This window comes from Plectropomus leopardus, chromosome 15 (assembly GCF_008729295.1).
Source record: "Plectropomus leopardus isolate mb chromosome 15, YSFRI_Pleo_2.0, whole genome shotgun sequence".
NCBI classification, from domain to species: Eukaryota; Metazoa; Chordata; class Actinopteri; order Perciformes; family Serranidae; genus Plectropomus; species Plectropomus leopardus.
The window spans coordinates 23715979-23742017 of record NC_056477.1 but is presented as its reverse complement, the minus strand read 5'-3'; the positions used below and the strand labels follow the sequence as shown (position 1 = coordinate 23742017).

General features: G+C 40.0%; 1 protein-coding gene across 6 annotated transcripts; it reads left to right on the top strand.

Annotated features, from left to right (window-relative positions):
- The first annotated feature begins 850 nt into the window (after positions 1-850).
- On the top strand, positions 851-23981 carry ikzf1 (IKAROS family zinc finger 1 (Ikaros)). Of its 6 annotated transcripts, none has more exons than XM_042501698.1 (8): positions 851-1184; positions 5867-5920; positions 6081-6194; positions 14406-14675; positions 16166-16333; positions 20774-20899; positions 21374-21508; positions 22450-23981. In XM_042501698.1, exons 1-8 carry the CDS (start codon positions 851-853, stop codon positions 23154-23156), a joined length of 1908 nt encoding a protein of 635 aa, XP_042357632.1. In that variant the 3' UTR covers positions 23157-23981. The 6 variants fall into 6 exon arrangements, with proteins under 6 accessions (XP_042357632.1, XP_042357633.1, XP_042357637.1 ...); XM_042501699.1 differs by having other exon boundaries at positions 890-1184; positions 21377-21508; XM_042501703.1 differs by lacking the exon at positions 14406-14675 and having other exon boundaries at positions 890-1184; positions 21377-21508.
- Positions 23982-26039: the final 2058 nt, after the last annotated feature.

Genomic DNA, 26039 nt, shown 5'->3' with positions numbered 1-26039 from the left:
GCCAGGGAATGAGACTCAACATTCATCTAAAAGTTGCATAGTGTTGCTTTAAGTTTCACTGTCAATGTGTTCTGCTGCTCCATCTATGCCCAGAGTCTGCACTGCACTCAAAGAGTGTGGTGTATATATATATATATATATATATATATATATAATATATATATATGTCCAGGTATATGTGCTGTAGACAGTGGAGTGTGGTTTTATTAGTGGTGACAGTTTACTAATTTACATTCATTGTTGTGTATTTCAGTTTCAAGTCACTTCCAGGCAATTTTTGATTGACTTAAACCTCAAATTTTTAAAACTGAAAGAGTCTCATAGAGCTCATATTGATGGAAGTATCTGAAACTGAAATATCTCTGCTGGGTGGCATGGTGATGGTTTGTAATCTGTGGCACACAAAACCAGATGGAAAACCACATTTCAGTGAATAAAACGCATATTTGCAAGATGAAATTCTGCAAGACTTAGCCAGAAACTCAGTGAAGATTCATTTTTAAAGAAAAAGCAACAAAAAGGAAAATGTAAAAAAAGAAAAAAAAAAAGAAATTGAGGTTCTAACATGATCCAGATTGTGGACACTTGCTGATGTGATAAGGCGGGACAGAAGATTTGACACTAAGGGGACTGTTGCTGGAAAGGATGAGCAAAGTCAAAGAGAAAAACCTCATTATATGGGAAAGGAAACAGTTGTGTTAATTTCATGGACTGCTACAGCGTGCAGAACAGGTGACAGAAGGGGAGCTGTCCAATATGCAAGGAGTACGGAGTCCCCCCCCCCCCCCCCCCCCCCCACCCCAACCCCGTCAGCTTCCTCGGTGAGAATGAAATAAATAAAAAACAATGAATGGTCCACTCTCCTCGCGCGCCTCATCCCATCTCATGCATGGCTGCCAGTAATGGTCTACTGGGTGTCAGCTTTTATTGGCACGGCACAAAGCAAGTGCCAAGGGCTCGGAGGCTCGACTCCCCGCTGCAGACTCGGCCTGTGGATAAAAGCGAGCAAAATGCCCCAGTCGAGCTCAGAGACATAGTCATGTTGGGCTGGAACGAGGAAGTGCAGTGGAGAGGGGAGGGACTCAGGGCGCAGCTCCATGGGGCCGCCGCGGCGCTGCGACCTTCTGCACATGGAGCCGGGGAGAGTTGGAAGAACTTCATACTGCAAACTCAAGGAATAGCAGGTAAAGTGACTTCCACCACGCTTTTCTGCTCCACACTAATCTCAAAAGCTTAGATCAACACTTCTAAAATTGAGCTCGCGTCTTCTTTAGTTTTTTAGGAGGCACTTTGCACCTGACTGGGAAAGAGACTCCTTTAGTTTCGGTGCAGGTGCGCCGCAGCATCAGATCCTGTTTGGTGCGCGTAATTCTCTGCTTCGGGACATATAACGGATTAACAAAAAAGCCATTTTTAGAATTAAATACAGAAAAACATCAATGGTTTTCCGCGTTTTTTTTGTTACAAAATAGTAAGTCATTTAACGGAAGTAGATAAATGTTCCCCAATTTTCCTGTATCTTTTTCTTTTGGGAACACATGGATAAATTATTTCACAATCCCTCGAATTTATAAAAAAATATATATAAATTGAATTTCTAAGATTTTCTACTAATTACATCCGCATTTCCGAACAATTTAAACCTGTTTATTAGGTTTTCACACTCATGTTATAGCACCTGTTGCGACAGATGTGCGCGCTCAGAAAACTTCAGATCGTCCGCTGTAGTTTCAGTTTGATAAAATATTTTAAGACGCATCTTCAGGGGAAAAAAACGACAACTTTTTATTAAGAAAAAAAATCTTTCGGCGATCAAAACCATAAGTGAAAATATTTAGCGCTGCTTAAACAGGAAATCAGTACGCACACACTAATGCTCACTTTCTTTTTCGCACATTAATCAAAAATCGATAAATGTGATCATTTCTCATACCGTTAAGTTTTGTTTTCACCGCTTCGAACCACAATCTCTGTTAGTTGTTAAACGTCTGTATGAAAGGAAGAAAAAAAAAAAACACATAGGCCTATGTAGGCAGGACTGCTGAAATTTTTTACACTGCTGACTCTGAAAGTAGTCCATCAACGCCCAGACAGAAAAAACAGAAAGAATCACTCTCAAACTGTTGAAGAAAAGAAAGGTTTTCATCTTTTTAACACTTTGCTAAACCTAAAGTTTCCTTTTTTATAGAAGTTGAGCCTCTGCAAAAATATATAGCACCCTATTTGCTTTTGATCAAATTCATGTAACTATTAAAAAAGTATATCTTTACTTGTGTGTGTGTAAAGCAAAGAGTCAATGAGTTGTCTGTTCCAATCTTAAACTATTAAAATGCCTTCATTTTATATGTATTTTTAAAGCAAGTGTATTTAAAGTTTGTTTTCTAGTAAATTGTTATTTTTCTGAGTTGAAATATTTAAGGGAAGCTATAAACTATGTAAATTTGTTTTTAAAAAATCACACTTAAATGCATTATTAAAAAAAAATAAAAATTAAATAACTCTTGACGCTTGACAAAAAGTAGCAAAAAAAAAATAATATATATATATATATTATATATATATAAAATTGATTTCAGACAGATCAATTTAAAACTCGCAAAGGAACCCCCCAGTACCTGCACAAGTAAGGACTTTTTCATATCTCGGTTGGAAAGAGAAGTGCTGAAAGTGCTGCAAATCTGTCTGCAGATACATCATCTTTCTTGGTCAGTAGAAACAGAAGTAGGAGAAGGGGGGGAGGAGGGCTAAGGAGGAGGGGGGCAGGGGGAAGGCAGACAGTTATTAAAATGATTGTACTGTCTGAATATAGCAGAGTAGTGAAGTGTGTCAGATGCAAATGAAGGAAACTTCTCTCCGGCGCACCTTTACTCTCCCCCCTCACCCCCTCGATGGGCTCCCAGAACACATCCGCTGCTAACACTATCTACCCACTTACACCCATTACATTTGGTAAATTACTGAATCTCCATGTGCATATGAACAAAGGTGACCGTGCAGCACATTGTTTGGCGCTGTAGGATCATCTCTAATCCTAATGGCTGAAAAGAAAGCGCCCACAGCGTCATCACTTCTCATAAAACCCACAGGAGTGAAAAGTATCAATTTAGATATTTGTATTAATTGTGAGTCAGTTTTGTAGTTGTCTGAAGAGGAAACTTTTTGTCGAGTTTTTGACATGATTCATATTATTTGTATGTGTATTCATAGTGAGGTAAGCAGTTATTCATGACAAGACTGGATAAATATATTGACAATACTTATATATATGTAAAGACAATGTTTTATTGGAGCCACAAATCTAATTGTCATAAGCAGAAACAAAAAATATTTGACATGAGCCTCCTTTGCCTCAACTCTCAATATAAATATGTATATATATATATTTTTTTAAATTAACGTTTTATTGTTTAATTACTTCAATTAATGTGGCAGACTTTATCCAATGATGTCAAAATGTTGGATAATTATTTGAAAAAATAATTGAATAAATTTTAATGAAGTGATGCTTAATTTACTTAAATCTGAAACACTAGAGAAACGTCTTTTTATGTCAAATTTTCCTCATTTCTTTTGTCCAGTTTTGCATCTTGAACTCTATTATTTACAGTTAATTTCATATGCTTTTTATGTATGCTCTTTTAAACATACACACAAGTTTTTAAGCTTCCTCCTGGGTATCCAAACTTCGCTGGTGTGGTCCTCAGTATCTGTTAACGGTTTCATTGTTTCTCATCTCCACCCTGTTCCCTGGTGTAGCTTTTGCACCTCACTACGAGCAGACGCCTCTAACCCCCCACCCCCACCAGCCACCAAACACACACACATGCTCACTCGCACACACGCACACACACACAAACAAACACACGCGCACACACACACACACACACACACACACACACACACACACCCACCCACACACACACAACACACACACACACAGGAGGAGGACCGAGAATTCTGTCAACCCACAAGCCTCTTCCTGCCTCTCCTCACTTGACGTACTCAGACCAAAACTTTTCCAGCCCCCCTGCGCTACATGCATGTATCACAAGTCTTTTCTGAGACTTCCATTTCACTGGTTGAAAGATTCCACCTGCCCCCAGTTCATACGCTCACACACCAACACATACTCCTCCAGCTACACCAGCCAGGACATGAGCAATAAGAGGGAAAATTCCTGCTATTTTAATAACTTAAGTTTGATTTGATTAAATAAAAGAGGTTGGTTCGATGAAAATGTTGTAGTTGCACAGCACTTGCTCTTATCAAAAAGTATAAAGTGGGACTTCGAATGTTGGAAAAGGAAAATTAAGGTACAATTTACAACTAAAAACAGTGTGTGAAAAGTTTGTTTTTTTTAATATAATAACAAAACAGTTTGTGACAGAAAATGAAAACAACATGAAAATAGTATCACAGAATAGCTACTTCCTGAATATTCTCCGTGCACCTTACTTTCCACGTGCCCACACAAGTGGGTTGTGGCTGAATGTAGGAACTCTCTGACTTTTTTTTTTTTTTTTTAACATATCTGCCGAAGCCCCCCCGCCAACACATCCGTGTTTCCCCTCGCACCATCTGCCCAGAAAAAAAGGGCACAGGAGAATATACCCACACCCCCACCCCCGACCTCCAAACTCCAGATGCTGAAAAAGTGCGCTGCAGAGTCGTAGCTCAGCACAGTAACACGCAACACCCCTGTGTTGTGCTGAACAAATCTTCTGCACCAGTGACCTTTGCCCCCCTCCTCCTCCCCTCGGCCTTGCATCCTAGGCGTCTGCAGGCCGCCGAACTCCTGACTTGACTCCGCAGAATATTGTGCGTTGCGACACAGCGGCCTGGTCGCTTCCCACTATTTGTTCCAAATGTGTGGAGCCATCTGTCAGTAAAACAGGAAGGCCTAGGTTCCCCTTTTCCCTTGGGCTCGTTTCGCTATTTTCGGGAGCTTCACTTCTCCCTGAGTGGCTGCTTGGACTGGGCAGCGGCCCCACCAAGGGCTTCTTGAAGTGGCGGAGCTGGGGCTGAGGCTGTCGGGCCCATCTGCTGCAGGCTTGAGGGCTATCCATAATTAATGGGGCCACGAGCACTGGTGACTCCTCAGATATTCAGCCCTGGCCGGAGGATCGCTTCTAAAAAAATTCATAAATAAAGAGAACTTCTCTGTCCTTCGCCCTGCTTTTCTGTCTCTTTTTTTTTCTTTTCGCTGCACCTTCCTGTTGCATTTGCTCTGCTGACTTCTTGCCCTCCCATTGCTATCTTTGCCTCTATATCTATCTCGCTGTGCTTCTGTCTTCTTCGTCTCTCTCTCTCTCTCTCTCTCTCTCTCTCACTGTCCTCCCCTCTCTTTGTTTCTCATTGTGGCTTGCATGCGTCTGTGCCCAGGCCGCGGGCTCAGCGATGCATGCTCAGTAAATTAGAGAGAACACGAGCGCCGATCAGCTGGGAACGGCAAACACCCGCATCCTCGTGACCTGGGGCCAGTTAATTTTCTGCTTAATTTTGCGGCAGTCAGTTTGCATTTTTGGATGATTACGTGGCAGGAAATTAACAATAAATAACAAATGTGGTCTGAAAGCCCATTCCCGGCAACCCCGCGCTACCAGCGGGCCCCATCAGCCGGAGCCAAGCCACTCTCCGAGCTCAGTCTCTCTGTCAGACTTGTAATGAAAATGTCTGTAATTCTTTGTAATGTAATGTGGGGGACAGCGGTGTGTCTGCGGCGGTGACAAGAGTGATCTCACCGAGGTGACAAAGTCACGCCGAGAAGTACACCCTTTACTCCACTCTAGCTTTTTATAATGTTGTTTCCTCAGCCTGCACTTGATTAAACTTACACACATCTACATCTCCATCTCTCTCCCATTAGAGTACTTGCACCGCATGGAGACAGAGGAGGCCCAGGAAATGGCCCAAATGCCAGGTAAAAGACTACCTACTGCATGATTGAGCCGTAGAGTGCAGAAAGTACATACAATAGGCCCAACAAACACCACTCGGAGGTAATTTTGCTCCTCCTGAATGAGACACGTCGAGGGGCCGCGTGGTGAGTGATGGGTGTTTGCCGGTGTGTGTCTCCCCAGGCAGGGACAGCCCCCCTGCCAACGAAGCGTCCGAGGAGGCAGAGGAGCCCATGGCCGTCCCCGAGGACCTGTCAGCCAGCTCCGCCCACCAGCAGAACAACAGAGGGGACAAAGGTACGAGGCAACAACTCACCACTCACAGCCAGTCAGAACACCACTGATGCTTGTGTGAATTAAGAAGAATTGAATCTCAGTGTGTGAGTACTACATTCAGTTGAGTGTACCCAGGAAGCAGCAATCAAAATGAGCCAAACCCACTGCTTTCCCAGCAGTGATGTATTCATTCCCAAAGCGTCCAAATCAGAGTAAAACGGTTAAATCAAAGTAATGTTAGCATCAAAAAAGCATAACATATATTTAAAAAAAGCATAAAATGTTTTTATAACCTAATCCCAGTCACATCCAGTGGGACATATTTGCGGTTTCAAATCCCTTGGAAAAATTAATTTAAAGCAGCAAAGAGACACATTTAGGTCATTGGCAGAAAAAGGTAAAAAAAAAAAAAAATCCTTTTGATCCATTGCATGTCATTAATAAGCCGAATCTTAAGGAATAGCTAATGTGGCCTTGATTTGAGTTTGTGAACATCAAGCCAGGGAATATCATGGTGAAAATAAGGATGAAGCATACTAGGGGGATTCACATCGGTGGCGTATATTTATCTCAAGTCTCCTAACATGGGTGGTTTGTAAATTAAAAAAATAATAACAGAACAGGAAATGCTTAAGGTGGAACCATTACGGCTCATTGAAAGCTAATTGGTTTCACATGCCAGCTAAATAAATCCAATATAATGTAAGTTTTTGTAGCATAAATAATAAAGGTATTATTTTGCTTATCATTATTGTTTATACATGAAATTCTTAGCTTGTGGACAGTTTCAAGTGCATTAATAAAGCCACCAAATATCTAAAATTTTAGGGACTGTCACCGTTTTTAAATTGCACTCAGATGAGTGTAAATTTAATTAATATATTAAATCTTTACCACGATATTATCTCCTATGTCACAAACATGGGAGAGAAAGATATAAAGAATAAGGCACATTTGAGGAAAATCTTCACATTTAAAAATGTGAAATATGCAAAAAGAGGTGGAGCTCACCATCACCAATATAATGTGGTTTATATATTTTGTTTTGATCGTAAGATTAAGATTATCTCCTATGCCAAAAACACAGGAGATAACGATATAAACAAACTTTTAGGAACATTTTCACAGTTAAAAATGTGAAAATATGCAAAAAGAGGTGCATGTCAGCATCACAGATATGACTTGGTGTATATATTGTGTTTTAATCATGATAAGTATCTCCTTTGTCACAAACATAGGAGGTAAAAACATAAAGAATACAGCAAGTTGAGAAATATTTCACTGTTAAAAATGTGATATAAGCAAAAAGAGGGGCAACTCCGGGTTGTAAATATAATGTAAAAACCGAGCACAACAGCTGACCATCCCATCAGTGTTTTTCCGCATATCCAGATGGCGGCAAAGATTAGCAGCACACAGTCAAAAATAAAAATGTTGAGAGGAAACTGAAATAGGATGTGTAAGAGTTTCCTAAGAAGAACTTGCCATCAGACAGTTTCAACACTCCTGGAGATAAAGAGTTCAGGAACAGGGCCAAGCTCAGAGAGATCAGCGCATCACTCACACCGCATAGGTCACACACCTGCACACACACGCACACGCACACACACACACACACACACACACACACACACACAAACACACACACAAATAGGCTCTCTGTTTTACTTTACAACTGTTGAGCTGAGGCGCCGAGCTACGCACAAGCATGGATTTCTGAAGACGTCTGAGCAAGTTAACAGAGGACAGTTAAGACATGTAAAATAGAGTTAGGGAGTGTTTGTAGAGCCTTGTTTTAGACGACTGTTTGGTACAATCTGGAAAACAATGGAGCAGTAAGAATTTAAATGTCTGACTTTTATCTGTGTCATGTAAAAAGGGCAAAGCTGGTGGTGTGTTTGCATGACTTTATATACTGTGCATGAGTTTCTGTTCATTCTCTATAACAGTGCGTTCACTTCGCATAGGCCTGTGTGTACACGTGTCTATATAGGGACAGAGAGAAAGAAGGGAAGTGCAAGTATCTGGTACATCTATGCATGGCTGCTTCAGTGATAAAAGCCCAAAAGAGTTATAATTATCACCCAGGATCATGTGCTGCTCAGTTCTCTGTACTGAAAAAAAAAGGGCAAAAAGCAGGCGGACTATATGTGGGACACAGGACCTAAAACTAAAACGCTAAAACCTCAAAACCCAGGTTGTTTCCTCTTGTAAGTAAGTCCTCACAGCCTGGGATCATTATGTTCGCAACAGCGCAGTCCACACATGTGTCCAAGCAGGTTTATAGGTCAAAATGAGGCTTATTTTGTCATCCATAACAGCATGTTTAGTAAATTGTCACAAAAATGCAATTAATTAATTATGCAATTAACTCAATTAATTGAATCGTCTCATTTGGATTGTGAATATTTACATGCAGACACATTTGGTTTAAATCACAAGGCAGTGATATGAACTTCTCAACATCCCAGTAAAATGATTTCTGTTTCACTTTCGGTGATTCAGACAGAGCCTTTGCTTTTTCAGAGACATGAGACTAAAAGGAGAGCGATTGAGCTGTCTAGTTCCCGAAAACATGGAGGCAGAGCTCTTGAAAAAAGTGTGAGGGGGAAAAGCAGGCTGTTTTTGGTGTTCCTGCAAGTCGCGTTCACAGTATTGCAGGCGCGGTTTAACACATGTGGTTCCACTAGTTTGCACAGTTATTTTCAGGCAGTGAGAGCAGCACAAGTCATAACAGGAACCTCCAGCAGGCTCCCTGTGTTTCCACGCTGCACAACCAACTCACTTGTTTAACTTGCTTCTGTCATCAAACTCTGTCAATATAGCTTCGTTATTTCTTCTTTTACACTACAGCTTTTTATAGATTTCTTAATCGCTTCTCTCTGTATTTGTCATCGTTTCATTCTCTGCTGCTGTATCTGTTACACACCTTTATCTGTGATCCGAGGATTAGAGCCACATCAGGTTATAACCGTTTTATTGCCACCTGTTTTGTTTGTCTGACCCTTGCTTCCCAAAACGAGCAAATCAGGATGTGTGACAGTGACAAACAAGATAAAAAGTAAAAAGCCTTCTTCCTATTCCCAATTCAGTCATAACTTCCCCATATCCATGAGAAGTGGGTGGCAGCCCAGCGTTCATGGTTCCCTTCTGTCTGCTTTAGCTTGCTGATAACCTGAGAGTCTCGCTGCTGTATTAGATGTCTCAGGAACTGACAACCACAGATACACATACAGGTGTTTTATTGCATACTTACAACAATACTGAATACACCTTTTTATATTTAAGTTATTCGATCAGGGGCTACATTTGTGTTTGCAGAGAAATGCCTCTCTTGCCAAAACTGAGCAAAGCAATAGTCTGATTTAGCCTTTTTCTTGTTACATAATTTTTCAACTTCCTGTTAACATTAGCAGAGTACTTCAATTACACAGTAAACTGTGACAACCACAGGTAATGTGGCTAAAACCATAATTTAAGTTAGGAGGGTTGAAGTGGTGTAGCCACTAAACGGGTTTTGCTTTCAATCTTTGTGATATGCAAATTGAACACGCAATCACTTACTTTGAAAAAAATCCCTCAATCTTAATTTCTCTGATGCTTATGTCACCATTTAGGTGCTTACATTAACTGAAACACCTTGATGGTTTAAGTGTGAAACTCATATGCATGGTTTGCAAAATGTGCAACGTAAAGTCTCCAAAAACAATGATTTCTGCTTAGTGCAGGTTGTAATTTTCTTTCACTTACTCAAACACAGTGAGAGGAGGACATGTGAACAACCTGACTGCATTTCACAAAATGTCACAGAAAGCGTAAAAATGCCCAACCACGGCTGTTTATATCCCAGGGAGTATCTCTGTTGTTGCATGGAGGAACGTGGGATGATTGTGGAACAGCTACAGTAATTAGAAAAAGGTAGAAATTAACATATTCTCATATTGAGTCATATGAACTTGTTGAGAGTGTGTGTGTATTAGTAGGAGGAGGAGTGTAGTGAGTGAGTAAATAAGTGTAAACAGTTAGCAGTAATGGATAATCTGTTGAAATAGTTAACTTTAAATAATGGTTAAATTATCAAAGGTATAGTACTGATCTTTTGCAGTGGGGTTAGATGAGATTCTTATAGTCACTGTATTTCATACAGTAGATGACAGTCATCACGCCCCCAGTTTGGAGAAACAGGCATGAGTCTTTTAATATATTTAAGTTAATGCGTTTTAGGTACCTAAAAAAAAAATCAATAACAGTTTAAGTGTATGCTATACTGAGATTATATTCACCACTTTACCTTGCTGCAGACAGCCCTTTACAACAAGGAAGTCATTAAGGGCTTCAGTTATCCATCTTTGCTCTCGTAAAAACCACCAGAGTCCATTGAGAAAAACGGTAATTTAACATTGTTGAACACAGAAGATGCTGTTCTACCATTGCCTTAATCAGACAGTTTGTTTGTGTTATTGTGTGACTCTGGTAAATACAAACTAACCCATTTAAAGACAAAGTCACACAGTGACATAAACAAACCAACTGACTGAGGCACTGCTGGACAAGCAACTCTCATATTCAGCTATGTTAAATTATCATTTTTCTTAATGGGGTCTGGCTTTAAAGAGAGCCATAAATCAGCTTTAATGGTTGATATTTTTAGGTGGGACTTTTTTAGATGATGACTAAAATACACTTTGCTGCTGCCCCCATTGACAACAGTGCCTTACTTAGCTTCTGTGGTAGTACTCCAGCCTGTTTCTCCAAACTGGGGGCATGCCGACTGCCATCTACTTTATGTAATACACCGACTATGGATAATTACCTCATACAACCCCACTTCAAAAGATCCAAACTATGCCTTTAAAATCTTTAAGTAATGGAGAATATCGTGAAGTACTGGCGCCCTGACCAGAGGATGAAGTCACACTCCTTCTGTGTGTGTAGTAGGCTAACCTGAGCTTCTCTGTTATTTGTTATTGTAGCTGGTCCGTGCATGCATGTTAGTGCATGCGAGTACCTGTGTGTATACCACTGGCTAAAAGCTTTTACTCCGCACTGTGCTCTTACGGCGGGTGGCATAGATAATGTCATCCCAGCAAACTAACAAGCTTAAAGTAATGGAGATATTGTTAAAATAGTTAGCTTAAAGTATTGGGTATTTTTTTTTACAATAATTAGCTTAAAGCATTTAATTAAATGTTAAAATAATTAGCTTACAGTAATGGATGAATTGGTAAAATAATTAGATTAAAGTACTGGATAAATTGGCCAAATAGTTTGCTTAAAGTAGTGGATAAACAGCTAAAATATTTAGCTTAATGGATGCATGGTGAAATAGCTAAAAAATAATGGATAATGGCTGCAATATTTTCAGCAAAAGGTAATAAATAGCTCAAAATGAGGCAAAAACCATTTAGTTTGGTAAAGTAATGGCAGAATGCTGAAAATAAATGGTTGTGTAGAAGACTGGGTGTCTGAGTTTATCTGACAGGGTTGTTGATAAAGGCTTCACCTGTAGAGAACCACTGTATGAATTTCAACCAGTTAATGCTTAAAAAACAAGACTCCCAAGTAAAACTAAAAGCATCATGGCAATAGCAGCATCAGGTTTTGTGCTATCCTCGTTGCATAATAATCACAATTGGACACACATGAAGCATGTTTTGTGACTAGTTCACACAGAGTTTTGTACCATAACTCATCATCAGGTTTTGCACTTTAATGCAGCTTAATCACCATTTAGTTTTTACAAATGATGAAGCCTTTCCTTCCCTTTGCGTGCAGGGCTGGTGACTCTTATCTCATCTGCTCAGCAAAAGGACAAGTGTGTCCAAAAATTTCAACAGTCGAACAGATAAGCAGATTGTTTGTCATGCAACAGTAAACTAAAAAAAAAAAAAAAAAAAAAAAGTTGTGTGGAGATGGACGATTATACGACTTTGATCAGAAAAATGATCATAAACATCTCATGATCAGTCCTACACTGTATTTTCTCAAATTTCTGTCCACTCTATGGGAAAATGTCTGTGCATTGGGGAATATATGTTCCCTCGGTGGCTCTCGGTGAAAACAAGACTGGAAAGAATAAAAAACATGTTTCAGTTAAGGGCTGTTTTACAATTCCTTTCCCGTGCTTCCCTTTCTGTCACTTCTCCATAATTCTTGGTATTTCAGTTAGACAGGCCCTCTTTCTGAAGCTTCCCCTTTTCCATAGATTCCTATATTTCATGATTTCCACTTCTTCCTCTTCGGTTGTACAAACAGAGGTAGAGACATGGGGAAATCAGGCTGCTGCTGTGACATGCAAACCACAGACTGGTAGCTGTGGGACTTGCAAGATCTGTCAGTTCTCTTAAACGTTTCTAAAGTTCTCTGCTGGGAAAAGAAGGACAAAGAGGACACTTCTCTTTTCTGATCACTTCGGGAACACCAGTCAGAGGTTATAATGCAATTTAAATAATAGTTAGCATTCATCAGTTATGCAGCATTTCCTTTCTGTATGCAGATCGAGACCCCTCTAAAGAGTAAAAAGGCCAAATGCGATTGTGTCGTGTGTGCGCCTGTGTGTGTACAACGCACTCTGTTGCTTTGATAGACACCGCTGTCGTCCCTAGTTTCACACTGCTTCCTGTGTCTCTGTTTCCTGTTTATCTTGCTGTCATTTGTTTCACCAAAGTGTGATGGTGTGAGATGATCTGTGTGTTTCTTCATTACCGGCATCCTTAAACAGTCAACATGCTCCCCTCTGCTATATCCTTATGAAATAAACTGTGCTGCTGAGAAATAAATACGCAGTATACACATGAGCAGGCTGTGGGTTGACGTTATCTGGTGTCTGGTGTTGATTTTACACAGGCTGAATTCACAAAAATGGCTGAAGTAAGAAGGGAAGTTTTGATGCAGTCACGGTACAATGTTGCATTGTGCAGTAAAGGTTTACCAAAACAGCTGTTGCCATAGTTCTATGATAATGCATTTGCAGAGCTTTTACATGCAGTGTCCAGACAGCAGAAGTAAGGACTGAACAAAACTGTGATGACTACAATAGCATACTAGATAAATCCAAATAAAGCCAGGCCATATTGCTATTGCACATATTTAATTTCATAGCTGCAAGAAACACGGGTTGAGTTCATCAATTAGTCTTGAAAAAAAAAAGCGAAATTTGAACTAATAACAAAAATAGCGTAAAGTATAAGTAAAGTAGTAGTATAGTATGTGTCTCATTCAGAGAAAAGAAAATGGAAGTAGCTTACTAAAAAGCCAAGCAATGAGATAAGCAGTGGTGGAGGAAGTATTCAGATTCTTTACTCACGGAAAAGTACTCACACCTCACCGTAAAAATACTCTGTTATAAGTACTGCAATGACAATGTTACTTAAGTAAAAGAATGTATGTAGTATACTAGTGCAGTCAAATGTGTTTTCTAATCAACCAAGGAACCATTTCAGCTGCACTTGTATATTTTCATTTGGTTTGGCTGCAAAAATCTGAAGTTACTAGTCACTTTACAACTAAAGTTATCAAAAACTGTAGTAGAGTAAAATGTACAACATTTCCCTCTTTAGTGTAGTGGAGTAAAAGTAGAAAATGGCATTTGATTAAACCACTCAAGTAAAGCAAAAGTACCTCAAATTTGTACTTCCGTACAGCACTTGAGTGAATAGTAATAACAATAACAACAACAATAATAATAATAATAATAATAATAATGCCTAGTTACATTTCACCACTGAAGATAAGGAATAACTTAACAATGATTTTCCGTCATGTAAATTACGAAAATAGTATAAAATAAAAACAAAAACCTGAGAGTAAGAACACCAAATAAAAACACGCAGAACAAAAGTATATTTTTCACGTACAATGAAGAAAAGTCATGCTAAACAAAATTAAAAGAAGCTCATCTATAAGGCTAAACAAATTCTCCTGCTCTTTAGAAATGATCAGTGAGGTAAAGTGGATATAACGCCCAAACATCTCTTAGAAACATCCATCCATTCAGTGAGAACAGTCCAATAGCTTCACAAAATCGCTTCACTTTCCTTTTATAAAGCCTTTCAGACCAGGCAAAGGCAACTCCAAGGCTACATCACAGTGTTACAATAAGCAGTTCTTTCTATTCTCATGTCACAGTATCAATATCACACTGATAATTGCCCATCTTTAGCATATAACATCATGAAAGAACCAATGATCGTATTCTAAACCGTGGCCCCCCCTTGCCCCCCTCTCTTCCAGCCTGTAACATTAAAGTTGAGGCTCGCAGTGATGAGGAGAATGGGCTGGCCTGTGACATGAATGGTGTGGAGGAGGAGGAGTGCGCGGAAGACTTGCGCGTGATCGATGCCTCGGGGGCCAAGGTGAACGGCTCACAGCCGAGCCCCGAAGCAAAGGCCTTCTCCTCGGCCGGCGGTATCCGGCTGCCCAACGGGAAGCTCAAGTGCGATATCTGCGGGATAGTTTGCATTGGCCCCAATGTGTTGATGGTGCACAAGCGAAGCCACACTGGTAAGCCACCTGCAATGCTTCTTGCCCTTCCTTTGCACCCATGTTCACTGCTCCCGCCCATGTTTAGAGCATTTCTTTAGACTTTAAATGATAAAAATGAGTAGTTTTCTCCCACTAAGCAGTATGACTTTGCATATACTAAAGCTTTTCTTTGCCTGCACACAAACATTAATGATAGATAAATAAACTTAAGAGCCTGTTCTCATACTCAGTAGTAGTTGTAATGGCATCCTCGCATGTAAACCTTCCTATCGTGCGTGAAATAGACTTTGAGCACACCATTAGTATTCATTATTGTTCATCTAAATGACGCTGAATTACCACATGACAAGCAACATTAACTGATCAAATTATTGTGCGATAAAGCAGCAGAGACGAACTCGGTCCGAAAAAACATGCCCTCAGTAGAGAAACAGGATATCTGCGGCAATTAAATGGGATCTCTATGAAGTGACAATTATCTGGCTATTAAAAGTTTTTCAAATTTCAAAATTGATATTCTATTGTAATGAAGCCAAACCAGTGGTGGGGAACATTTCTGAAAAAGGCACTTAACTGTCAAGCTTTAGAAACTAATGAAACTCAAAATGGAAGAAAGGAACACTAGACTAATGTAAATGCAAAAGAAAGTACAATAAAAGATATAATGAAGTGCCTCCTATTTAAATAGAAAATATTCTGTGGTGAGTCTTTGCTCCTGAAATGCATTTTTAATGAATTTCCTTTTTTATATATTTTTGCTGCTTCACTGGTGACTCTTATTTTATGGGGGGCCTTTGAAAAAAAAGAAAAAAGCCACATTAAAACGTTCTCACAGAATGCCACAACACTCGGAGAGGCTGGATATTGGTTTATTCCAGAAGCGCTGATCAGGAAGACTGGCTCTCAACACAAAGTGTTTCCTTCGCTTTATTCAAATGAGGCTGAATTTGCATTGTGATGTGCCGCTCTTATTTTAGAGACGAAGAAGAGGAAAAAATGAGATTTTCAGATCAAATTGACCTAGGCAATGGTGCATTACGGAACTGGCAGGCTGAGTCTGAAAGGCTCTTGTTCGATCAGAGCGCCAGAAGTCGGTGGGGCAGGGGGAGCATGGAGAGATGGAGTGTCACTCTGCTGTGAAACCCTCCCACAGGCTGCTGGATCGCTCTCTGCCCCAGAGACGCTCCATCATCCCTCTTGTTCTGGCATTCGGGATGCTTGTAGTGCAGTGACCCCGCGTTCCTACAGCAGAGACATGCTTTTTCATCCCCATAGAAAAGACTTTATGCTTTCATTGTTGTCAGTGGAGGATCAAACATAGTGAGGTTAGGGAGAGTGGTCAGGAAAAACATTAAAAATAATATATATACCAAAGGGTACATTTAAAAACATACCTGGGTGCCATTAAAACACACATGATTATTTTTTGTTGTTGTTGTTGTTGTTTTTCCTGTGTATTTTACCTCCCTCTTTACAGTAATGTGCACTTCTTGTGTTCTCACCCTCAGGAGAACGCCCCTTCCAGTGCAGCCAGTGCGGCGCCTCTTTCACCCAGAAGGGCAACCTGCTGCGTCACATCAAGCTCCATTCAGGGGAGAAACCTTTCAAGTGTCACCTGTGCAGCTACGCCTGTCGCAGGAGGGACGCCCTCACGGGTCATCTACGCACCCACTCTGGTGAGTGAGCAAAAGGTCACCCACAGTGAAAACTTCTGCACTCGTGGTAATTGTAGGACTGCGCGGTGGAAGCCTTTACAAAAGCCATGACATGTTCAGCAGTGAGAGCTCGGGGCTGTATAAGGGGAAGTTGACAGGGTGTAGATATGGTGTCACTTTTTTTTTGCAAATACTTTGCAGAAGTATGTGTTAATGAAATTTTTGGGTGTAAACAGTACACTTACAAAGCTTTTTCTGGATAGTTCAACGGAACAGTGAAGGGACAACCTGCACTCTTATTTTTGTGTAGCAACTTAAGTAAAATTACACACTGAACTGTGTCAACCAGTAACGTGACAAAAACATAAAGCTGACATTGTGATCACTGTGATAGATTATCCATCTGAAGCACTTTTTGATCCTCCGCAAGTTGGGATGCATACACTGAATTCAATAAAGGGCTGCATGGATGGTAGAGTGATGCAGTCAAAAAAATCACAAACTAGGACGCTAAAAGGATGAGTCTGGAATTATTTACTTTTCTTTTACTGTCATCAATTCCAATGAAAGGCCTGAAACCAAAAGTCTGTCTCTCAGTACTTTCCAACTTCCGTTCTATGTTATAGGTGTAGCACTTTCTGTACCCTTTCCTATAGGCAGTGCCCTTTGTTCCCAAACATAATTCCCTTATGTTAGTTTACCCTCTTTTTATGTATTTATGTACTCTTTTATTTGAAAAACAGTGTCCCTTTAATTTCTATGTGAAATGATTATTAGATACCTTATTTATGCAGTCTTACTGCAGTTTAATGCACTTACATTGAATTACATGACAACTGCCTCTGAATGCATTACCTTAAAATTTATTAACAGAAAAAAAGGAAAAATTATATTATTCAGAAAAAAAAGAAATTTAACGACCCAAATAAAATCATAGTAAAGGTAAGGTTTGGTAATTAACTGACCTTTTTTAAATTAAAATTCTAACTCAAACAAGTGAATTCAGTGTAATGTTCCTTTAACCTTGTTCTGTACTCAACACTCAATGTATGCTTTGTAAAACAATATTACGTTCCTTTAACCTTGTTCTGTAACTACACACTGTCAGTTTACTTTCGTTCAAACACAATAACGTACCTAAATATTCATTAATTATATAACAAGTAGTTCCAACCAATGCAATCTAATAGATCCACAAGATACACAATACATACACAAACTGGCATAATAGCACACATCCCTCATCACCAAGACAACTGCTCTGATTCTTCCCCATTGCTGCTCTTGGATTAAATCACCTGAATATCTAATCAATCCAGGCTAGCCACAGCAGTTATACCAAATATTGACTTTACGACAGAATGGCATAATTTTCCACATATGTCAATACAGATGACCAAATGAAAAGAAACAAACAAGTCACTGGTGGTGTAAACCATAAACTAACACAAAGATGACATTAACCAGCATAAATCACCATGTTCTGAACAGACACATTTTCAACACTGACAAAAAGTGACTTTGGCGTGTATGAACATAAAACAGCAATTTCACTGCAAACTAAAAACGACTCAGACCAGTTCTAGGCATGATGGGGAACATAGCGATATGTGATTGGGGCCACAGTGAAACATTTTTGAATGGCTTAACACCATCAAGAAGCAGAATATTGCATTAGATAACAAGAAGTTGTAAATTTTGGAAATGATGATACTTCTATCTTTTTTTTTTATTTTGACCTTTTGGGCTTTACTATGATCTCGAGTTATTGGAAATGTTTGGTATCCTCTAGCATCCTCCATCAACTGTGGCGTGGCATGGAGCTACTTGCATAAAAATATAGGTAGAAATTGGAGAAAGTAATCGCTAAATCTGTTTAAGAAAAAAAATGTCAGCAGACATCTTAGTCTTAACAAGACTGAGCAAGCTAAGCCTTTCTGTGTTTATATTTATTGCATTTAGAGATACTGAGATTGAGATACACTGCTATCTCTTCTAAGAACAAGTTAGCCAACGGACTCAACAGGGACTAGAAAATGTGTCCGTTGCTAGGTCGTTAATAAGGTCTGGTCTACTTGCTGGAGTAGTAAACTAGCCTTCATTTCATGTATGATTCTACTGACATGAAAGCTTGTTTCCAGTAATTAGTCAGACTCCATGTATTTCCATAGAAACGGAAATAACAGTCGCAAAAAGCTTTTAATTTTGAGAGTTTATTGCCCCAAAACAATACATTTTGATGATGCATGTTTATTCTGTTGGCTGTATTTGTACAATCGCAATATTACACTCCAGGGTGTGCTTTAACGTCATTTGAGCACTTCAGCACACCCTTTCGTGTACTATTGCTTAGCGTCTGTGGCCCACACACACTGAAACACGCCGGCAACGAGGGAAAACCAAACAGACATAAAAACAAACCCAACGTTGCAGACCTGGTCGGGGAGTGTGCCGGCTAAGGATAGTATAGTTGAAGCCGGTTCACTTTGACAGTGTATAGAAACATCAGGTGAGTACTCACAGTAGCTGAGGTCAAGTCACAGAGTCCCGGGCTGAACGTGGAGGACCCTCTGCAGCGAAAATCTTAGTTGGTGTTAGCTCAGCTAGCCACTGCTCACAAGTCACAAAGTCCGAACAGCGATAGTCTCAATGTCAAACCAGGAGCTGAAGTTGTGGCGGGGAGACTAATGGCCGACTGCGGTGGACCGTCGGAAGAGGAAAAAGCTTATTTCACCGTTGTTGTTTCGGAGCTCAGCTAGCTGCGGCTGCTCGCACTCTCAACACCGAAGTCCACCGCCAAAGTTCTCATTTCACCTTCACGTGTAGTCTAATAAACTGAAAGCTGCTACCTGTCCGGCCTGGACTTTAAAAAACCCCGTTTCGCGTCTCGTGGTTCCGCTTGTCATGCTGCTACCACCAACTTTTAACTTCTACACACGTCAACTCTGCGTCGCGAGCTCCCGCCCCACATCCAATCACCGAACAGGAAAAGTGTCCGGACTTATACACAACAAACTACAAACATGGAGTTCAACCGCACTGTTCGCAAAATACACCGCAAACAACCAACTTAGAGGGGCAGTAAACTTCATCTCGAAGTAACCATGTTAATAACATCAAAACACATTTATTCAGAACAAAACTTGCATGAACCTCTCACCAGCCAAGAAAAATCTGTTAATTGAAATATTTAGGGGTAAATTAAATTACCCAGGGCTACATGGGTGGGGATTGATAAAGCATTGTATTGAAATAATGTGCATGGCATCATTATAGGCGGATGCAAAGCAGCCTATTGATTTCTTTAAATTATTTAAATTAGTATTATTGCAAATACACATTAAACTTTGATAGTCTTCTTGACTAATAAAACCAATTGCTTTTGGGTCAATTAGATACATTTTGTTGCAATAAAAATGCTTGAAGTGAGATGCACGGTCTGAAAACTTAATCTTATTAGATAAAAACAGACGTTGACAACATTTTTCTTTAATGTACAGTTCAAAAAAGTGATAAATCACAATTTATCACCATATGCATTATTGTAATACCCAGCATATTGCAACCATTTAAAATCGCAATAAAAATTTATTATGACCAAAGTATCATGATAATATCATACCAAGGTGCCTCAACCAGAGAGGCTCATTTATGTGTTTAGTCAATGCCAAATATGAATAAGGTAAGGCAGTGGCTCATGCTCAGTGCTGTAGCAAGAATTGTAGAATTACTAAGGTCATGGGCCCCTCCAGGGCCCCCCTCCCTCTCCAAAGATTCTGACCGGACTGCGACAGATAAGATTTTTTTTTTTTTTTTGTTGTTGCATTTGTATTCTCAGTTTCTCTCAGTTTTATTTTTTCATTCATAATTTCAATAGATTTTATAACACAATTGAAGGTCTATTATTATTCAGTTTCTTCAAGTCTTCTCTACAAGGAATATACTAGTCATTCCCTTATTTTGTTGACATAAAAGTTGCTAAAGCTTAACTTAGTCTCCACAGGAATCAGCTCAAAAAATACCCACGAGTAATTTTTATACATAAAATGTGAATTACCCCCAAGTTGCTTTCTGAATTCCCCAGAAAAACACAGGACATGACCTCAGTGACCTCACCAGCAGCCATGCTCATGTTCATGACATATCAAGATGTGATACTGTCCACTCCACAGTCTTTTTCTCCGTACTTCCCAAAGATCAGCTGTCAATCAAACAGTGTGGGCGGTACATTCAGGTCTTTCCCCTGGGTTTTCTGTTTTTGCAGGTCTTTGTCTGACCACGGTTTATGCTAAGCGCTCACTTTCTTCTGTTTATTCCATTCAAACTGGAAATGTAAAATCCATCACTTCCTGTTTTTTTCTAAAAAGAGTGACCAAAAAAGGTCATTTTGAACAGATTACCAAAACTACAGGTTGAATCATTATTATGCTCTCATCACTGATCTAATGTTATTTTGTGCAGTCGGAAAACCCCACAAGTGTGCTTACTGTGGGCGGAGCTACAAGCAGCGTAGCTCTCTGGAGGAGCACAAGGAGCGTTGTCACAACTACCTCCAGTGCATGGGGCTGCAGAACAGCATCTACACAGGTTGGTGACTCATGAGATGCACACTTCACTCTCACCCAAATCTGATGGCCTACTTTAACCTGAGTGTAGCATATGCATGCAACAGCAGTTTACAGTGAAGCTGTTACCAAATGCTCCAACAGGTCAGGTCAAATAAATGTCATTTAAAGATAACTAAGTCAGTTAAATCATGTTATCAGAATAAAGTTTTGTATTTATCCACATATACCCTGCAGTCATGAATTGAATGAACTCACTATAGAGAGTTTTGATGTACAGGTTGTTGTAAACCTCTGCATTGAAGCTTAGAAACTCGTCTCTATGAGCATGAACAAATGCTATATTTATAGACCAAGTGCTTCACATGTGTCAGAATAGTCCGCTCTGAGCTCTGTGACAAAAAAAATACCACCAGACCAGAAAAATACCATCATGTGTTATCAGGCGCTCAAATTACTTTGACTCTGAAATCTACTTCTCTGTCTTGCTTTCCAGTAGTAAAGGAAGAAAGCAACCAGAATGAGCAGAGGGAAGACTTAAGCCAGACGGGATCTGACAGAGCCTTGGTGCTAGACAGACTAGCTAATAATGTAGCTAAGCGTAAGAGCACTATGCCACAGAAGTTTGTGGGTAAGGGCTGAAATCTGCTTCCTTTGTGTGAATGCAATATGACAACTTTTGACTGAAAATAAGTGTTACTGCTGCACATGTGAAAGCTAGATAGCTGAAACTGCAGTTTTACATTTATTAATTCTTGCATTTTCTTTGCCACCCCAGCTCTGCAGAAAACATGCAGTGTAGCAAAGTGTACAAATCAGCCTGATCAGAAATTGTGCCTTTAATTTATTTAACCCTTTGAAACCTGGAGTGCCATCACCTTTATTGTGCTGCTTTCAGATGCCGTTCACATTTTTTTTTTTTTTTTTAAATCTGCATACCCTGAGCGATTTTTTAACATTTCTTTTACAAATGTGAAAAAGGCAGTAAGCAACTTGGTAAGAAATGTTCCATAAATTGTTAAAATATTAAAAGCTAGAGAAACATGTCTAGGGAAAAAAGACAAGATAAAGAATTAATTAATTAGTAAAAAAAAAAAAACAGTTTTAAATAGAATTTTCCAGGTTATTTCCTTGGTTGTTGTTTTGTTTTGTTTTTTTTACTGTTTTTACTAATTTTTGGGTCATCTCTTATTTCATTGTTCATTGTCTTCTTGCTGTGTTCTGCAAGAAATTTGCTCAAGTTTCAAAGGGTTAAACACTGTTTGAAAAGCCTTTGCTTGAATATTTATAATGTTTAATCCTGTGCATTAATTTAACATTAAGATGATAATTATCTTCATAACAAAAGAGGAATGAAATAGAATATTAAGAGGCAGAGGGAAAAGCTAGTTTCAGACTAGAAATACTGATAGGAGATCTTGAGACCAGTAAAAAATATAACAGTGAGTCATTTCAGACTCAGCTAGAGAGGAGCAGACTCAGTATTGAGATGGTGAAATCACAGGATGTAGGTGAAAGTGTATGTGTGTTATTAAAGCATAATCTTCAAATTGCTCTCCCTGTCTCCCTCAGGTGACAAACGTCTGTCGGACCTCACCTACGACGGAGGAGCAGGTGAGCTGATTCAGCCTCACGTCATTGACCAGGCCATCAACAGCGCCATCAGCTACCTGGGAGCCGAGTCGCTGCGGCCTCTTGTCCAGACCTCCCCGGCCTCCTCTGATGTGGGCCTTGGCTCCATGTACCCCCTCCACAAGCCACCCCCGGATGGCCACACGGGGACGGGCCACAGCTTGTCAGCCAAAGACAGCGCAGCCGAGAACCTGCTGCTGCTCTCCAACTCCAAGTCTGCCTCCAGCGAGAAGGACGGCTCACCCAGCCACAGCGGCCAGGACTCCACAGACACCGAGAGCAACAATGAGGATCGTCCAGGCGGGGCGGCGTCCGGCCTCATCTACCTGACCAACCACATCACATCAGGTGTGAGGAACGGCGTGCTGCCACTGGTGAAGGAGGAGCAGCAGAGGCAGTACGAGGCCATCCGGGTCAGCATGGAGATGGCGTCTGAGGGCTTCAAGGTGGTGACGGCAGACGGGGAGCAGGTGAGGGCGTACCGGTGCGAACACTGCCGAGTTCTCTTCCTGGACCACGTCATGTACACCATTCACATGGGCTGCCACGGCTTCAGAGACCCCTTCGAGTGCAACCTGTGTGGTCACCGGAGTCAAGACCGGTACGAGTTCTCCTCCCACATAACGAGAGGGGAGCACCGCTACTGAGCAACGTCACAAAAACAAACAGGTGTACATGTGGAAGACACACACTCACTCATGCACCTGAAACAAATGCATAGAGATACAAAATGTAAAATACACTGTTGATGTCTGAAAGGTGTTTTTTTATACAAAGTATGCATGTTTGAACACAGATAAATGTACAACTATTAAAAAAATATTTCATCCATCTTTTTTAACGAAACAAAATAATGTTCAGTGAAAAGAACACAGCAAAGTTACTGTGCCACATCCCACATAGGTTTTAAATTATGTATTTACAGGTGCCACATGTATAAAAGGGTTTTTTCCTTTTTTTGAAAACCAGGCACCAGTAGAAAAGATTTCCATCCTTACATGTCTCTACTGAAATGTCAATAAAAGATTCCATTCTGCGGTTGTTTTTAGTGCTGGAAAAACCCACTTTAATATTAAATACAATCAATAAAAACAATCAGTGTAGATAACCCCACATTTCTTCCCAAGCTGTCAACCTGTTCTTGTATTTGTAACGACCTACATATTATTTATATCACATTTACACGCCTGTCTGTTGTTGTATTTATTACAGTGATCAATGTCTGTCTGTAGAGTAGTTAATAAAAGCTGCCTCTCTTTCTTTCCCAAATGTACAAAATGTGTTTAAGGTGAGAACATGACCGCTGCTGGAAGTTATTTTTCATTTTATCTGAAGAAAATGTTATCCTGGCCTTTTTGTTTTGTACCTGATGGCTAAGAATTGTTACACTCATAACATGAAAATGAGCCATTTGAGGTTTGAAGGAGCTTTATGCTTGCAAAAATATCAATAAAGGATATTTTATATATGCAGAAAGAGTGGGAAAGTGTTTTGTTTTTCAGCGAATGAGCTTAGTAATCCGGAGACAGCTGAATTTATATTAGACTTAATGCTTCTTGGGATCATCTTTAAATAGTCATATGGATGTTTTTAATAGGATTGTTTTTATTTGCTGGACCATGCCCAAAAATCAGCAAGAAATTTGAATAAATTTACAAGAAAATAAGTAAAATAAGTAAAGTACAAAAAACAAATTAATTTTTTTCTTATAATGATATATAATGATAAGAATGATAAATATAGTTTTCTGGACATTTTCCTCTTTTTTGTCTTTTTTGATATTTCATTTCATTTCATTTCAGGTGATTTTTTGTCACTTTTTACTGTTTCTTTTTGTGCAATTTGCAGGATATTTTACCATGTTGCTAATTACATTTTTTCCTATGCTTTCAAAAGAAATTAAACCAATTTTATCAGGCATCAAAGGTTTAAATGCTTGTGAAAGGCATCTGAACGTAGCACAGCAAACTGATGTCGATCCAGGTGTTAAAGGGTTAAGCACCTGTCAAAGAATATGGAAATCTGCACATTTAACTGAAAATGATTCCTGGAGTTAATGAAAAGTTTCTCAGAGTTTCTTAAGAAATATGGAGATTTCATTTCACACTCTTGAACCTTCTGAAATAATTAAGTTTAGGTGTCATTCAAGACGCTGCTCACTCCGACCTGTCAGGGAAGAGCCAAGAAAGAGTGAATGACTGGCATAACACACAAACACTGAGCACACTGAGAGAAAACATACAGTGAGAGGCGGATAAATAAACACCTTTCCACATAATGTACAATTACCACAGTATAGTCTATATTTTACACACAAAAAAGCCCATTTTCATGGTCCATTTGTAATTATAAACCACACTTTCCAAAGGATGCTAAACAGACAAAGAACAGAGGGTTAACACAACACAGGGACCCTCGTGTTAAAATTGTGGCATCAAGGGAGCACTGGTAGCATAAGCAGCACACACTAAAGGGTGTGTATGAGTACGGAGACGCTCCGTGCACGCTCACACACAAACACCAGCAGAGAGCTGGGACAGCGAGGATCAGGCACTGGAGCAGAAGGCAGGGGCCGGGGCTCTGAGGGCCAGGTCTGTCTGCAGAGGCTCAGTCGGGGCCGGCAACAGGAGCTCAGCGGCGTTGTGCGGCGACAGCCTCATCCAGATGGCTGCTGTGTGATTTAGCAGAAACGGGAAGCAGCTGTGGCCAGGACCTAGCCCCCCACGCTTGACTGGGACCCAACAGGGGAGGGAGGGCATTTGCATGAGAGGGATAATCTGGCCAAGCAACTCTGGGCCTGCCAGAATCCCAAATCTCACTTCCCCTTTCAGCCAGCTGACTGAAATACTCCTTTAAGACTCAGACCTCACCAGCTCCAGTTGTGCTGTTAACAGGATCCAACAAGATGTTAGTAGGCTACTCGAGGTTTTTCACACTTCACATGACTGCGCCCCATTAATGGACGGCCATAAAAGAACATTCACTGCACACTGTGTGAGCGCCGTCGCTGCTTCAACTTGTGTTTCAACGTGTGGGGCCAAATGTGTGCATCAAGAGTACAGGTTCTTTTCCCAGTAACTAAATGACTGTACTTTAGTACAATTTTGAGGTACTTTACTTTCCTTGAATATTTCTATTGTATGATTTATTCTCTCTGAAACCTAGTCAAGGAGTATAAAGCAATGGTTAGCGATTACTTTTTAGATTTAAATACAAAGAGATACATAACAGACGACACTGGTGGTCCCTAACCTGTCTGGCTCCTGAGTGTTTGCAAAAAAAGCCGACTGTGTGTCTGTGGGGCCTCTCGTCACGTTTCAGATGTCTGAGTTGTTCCCAGTGCCACAAAAGACACATTTCCCCTCTAAACTTTGTGGTTTCACTTGAACTGAGGCCCAAAGAGGTAAAAGTATCCTGTACTTAACAAAAATGTAAAAAATAAAAATAAAAAAAGAAATATATATATATATATACACACACATATACATTAACGTAGCAGAGCAGAGCCTTTCCTTCTTACCTATCTCATA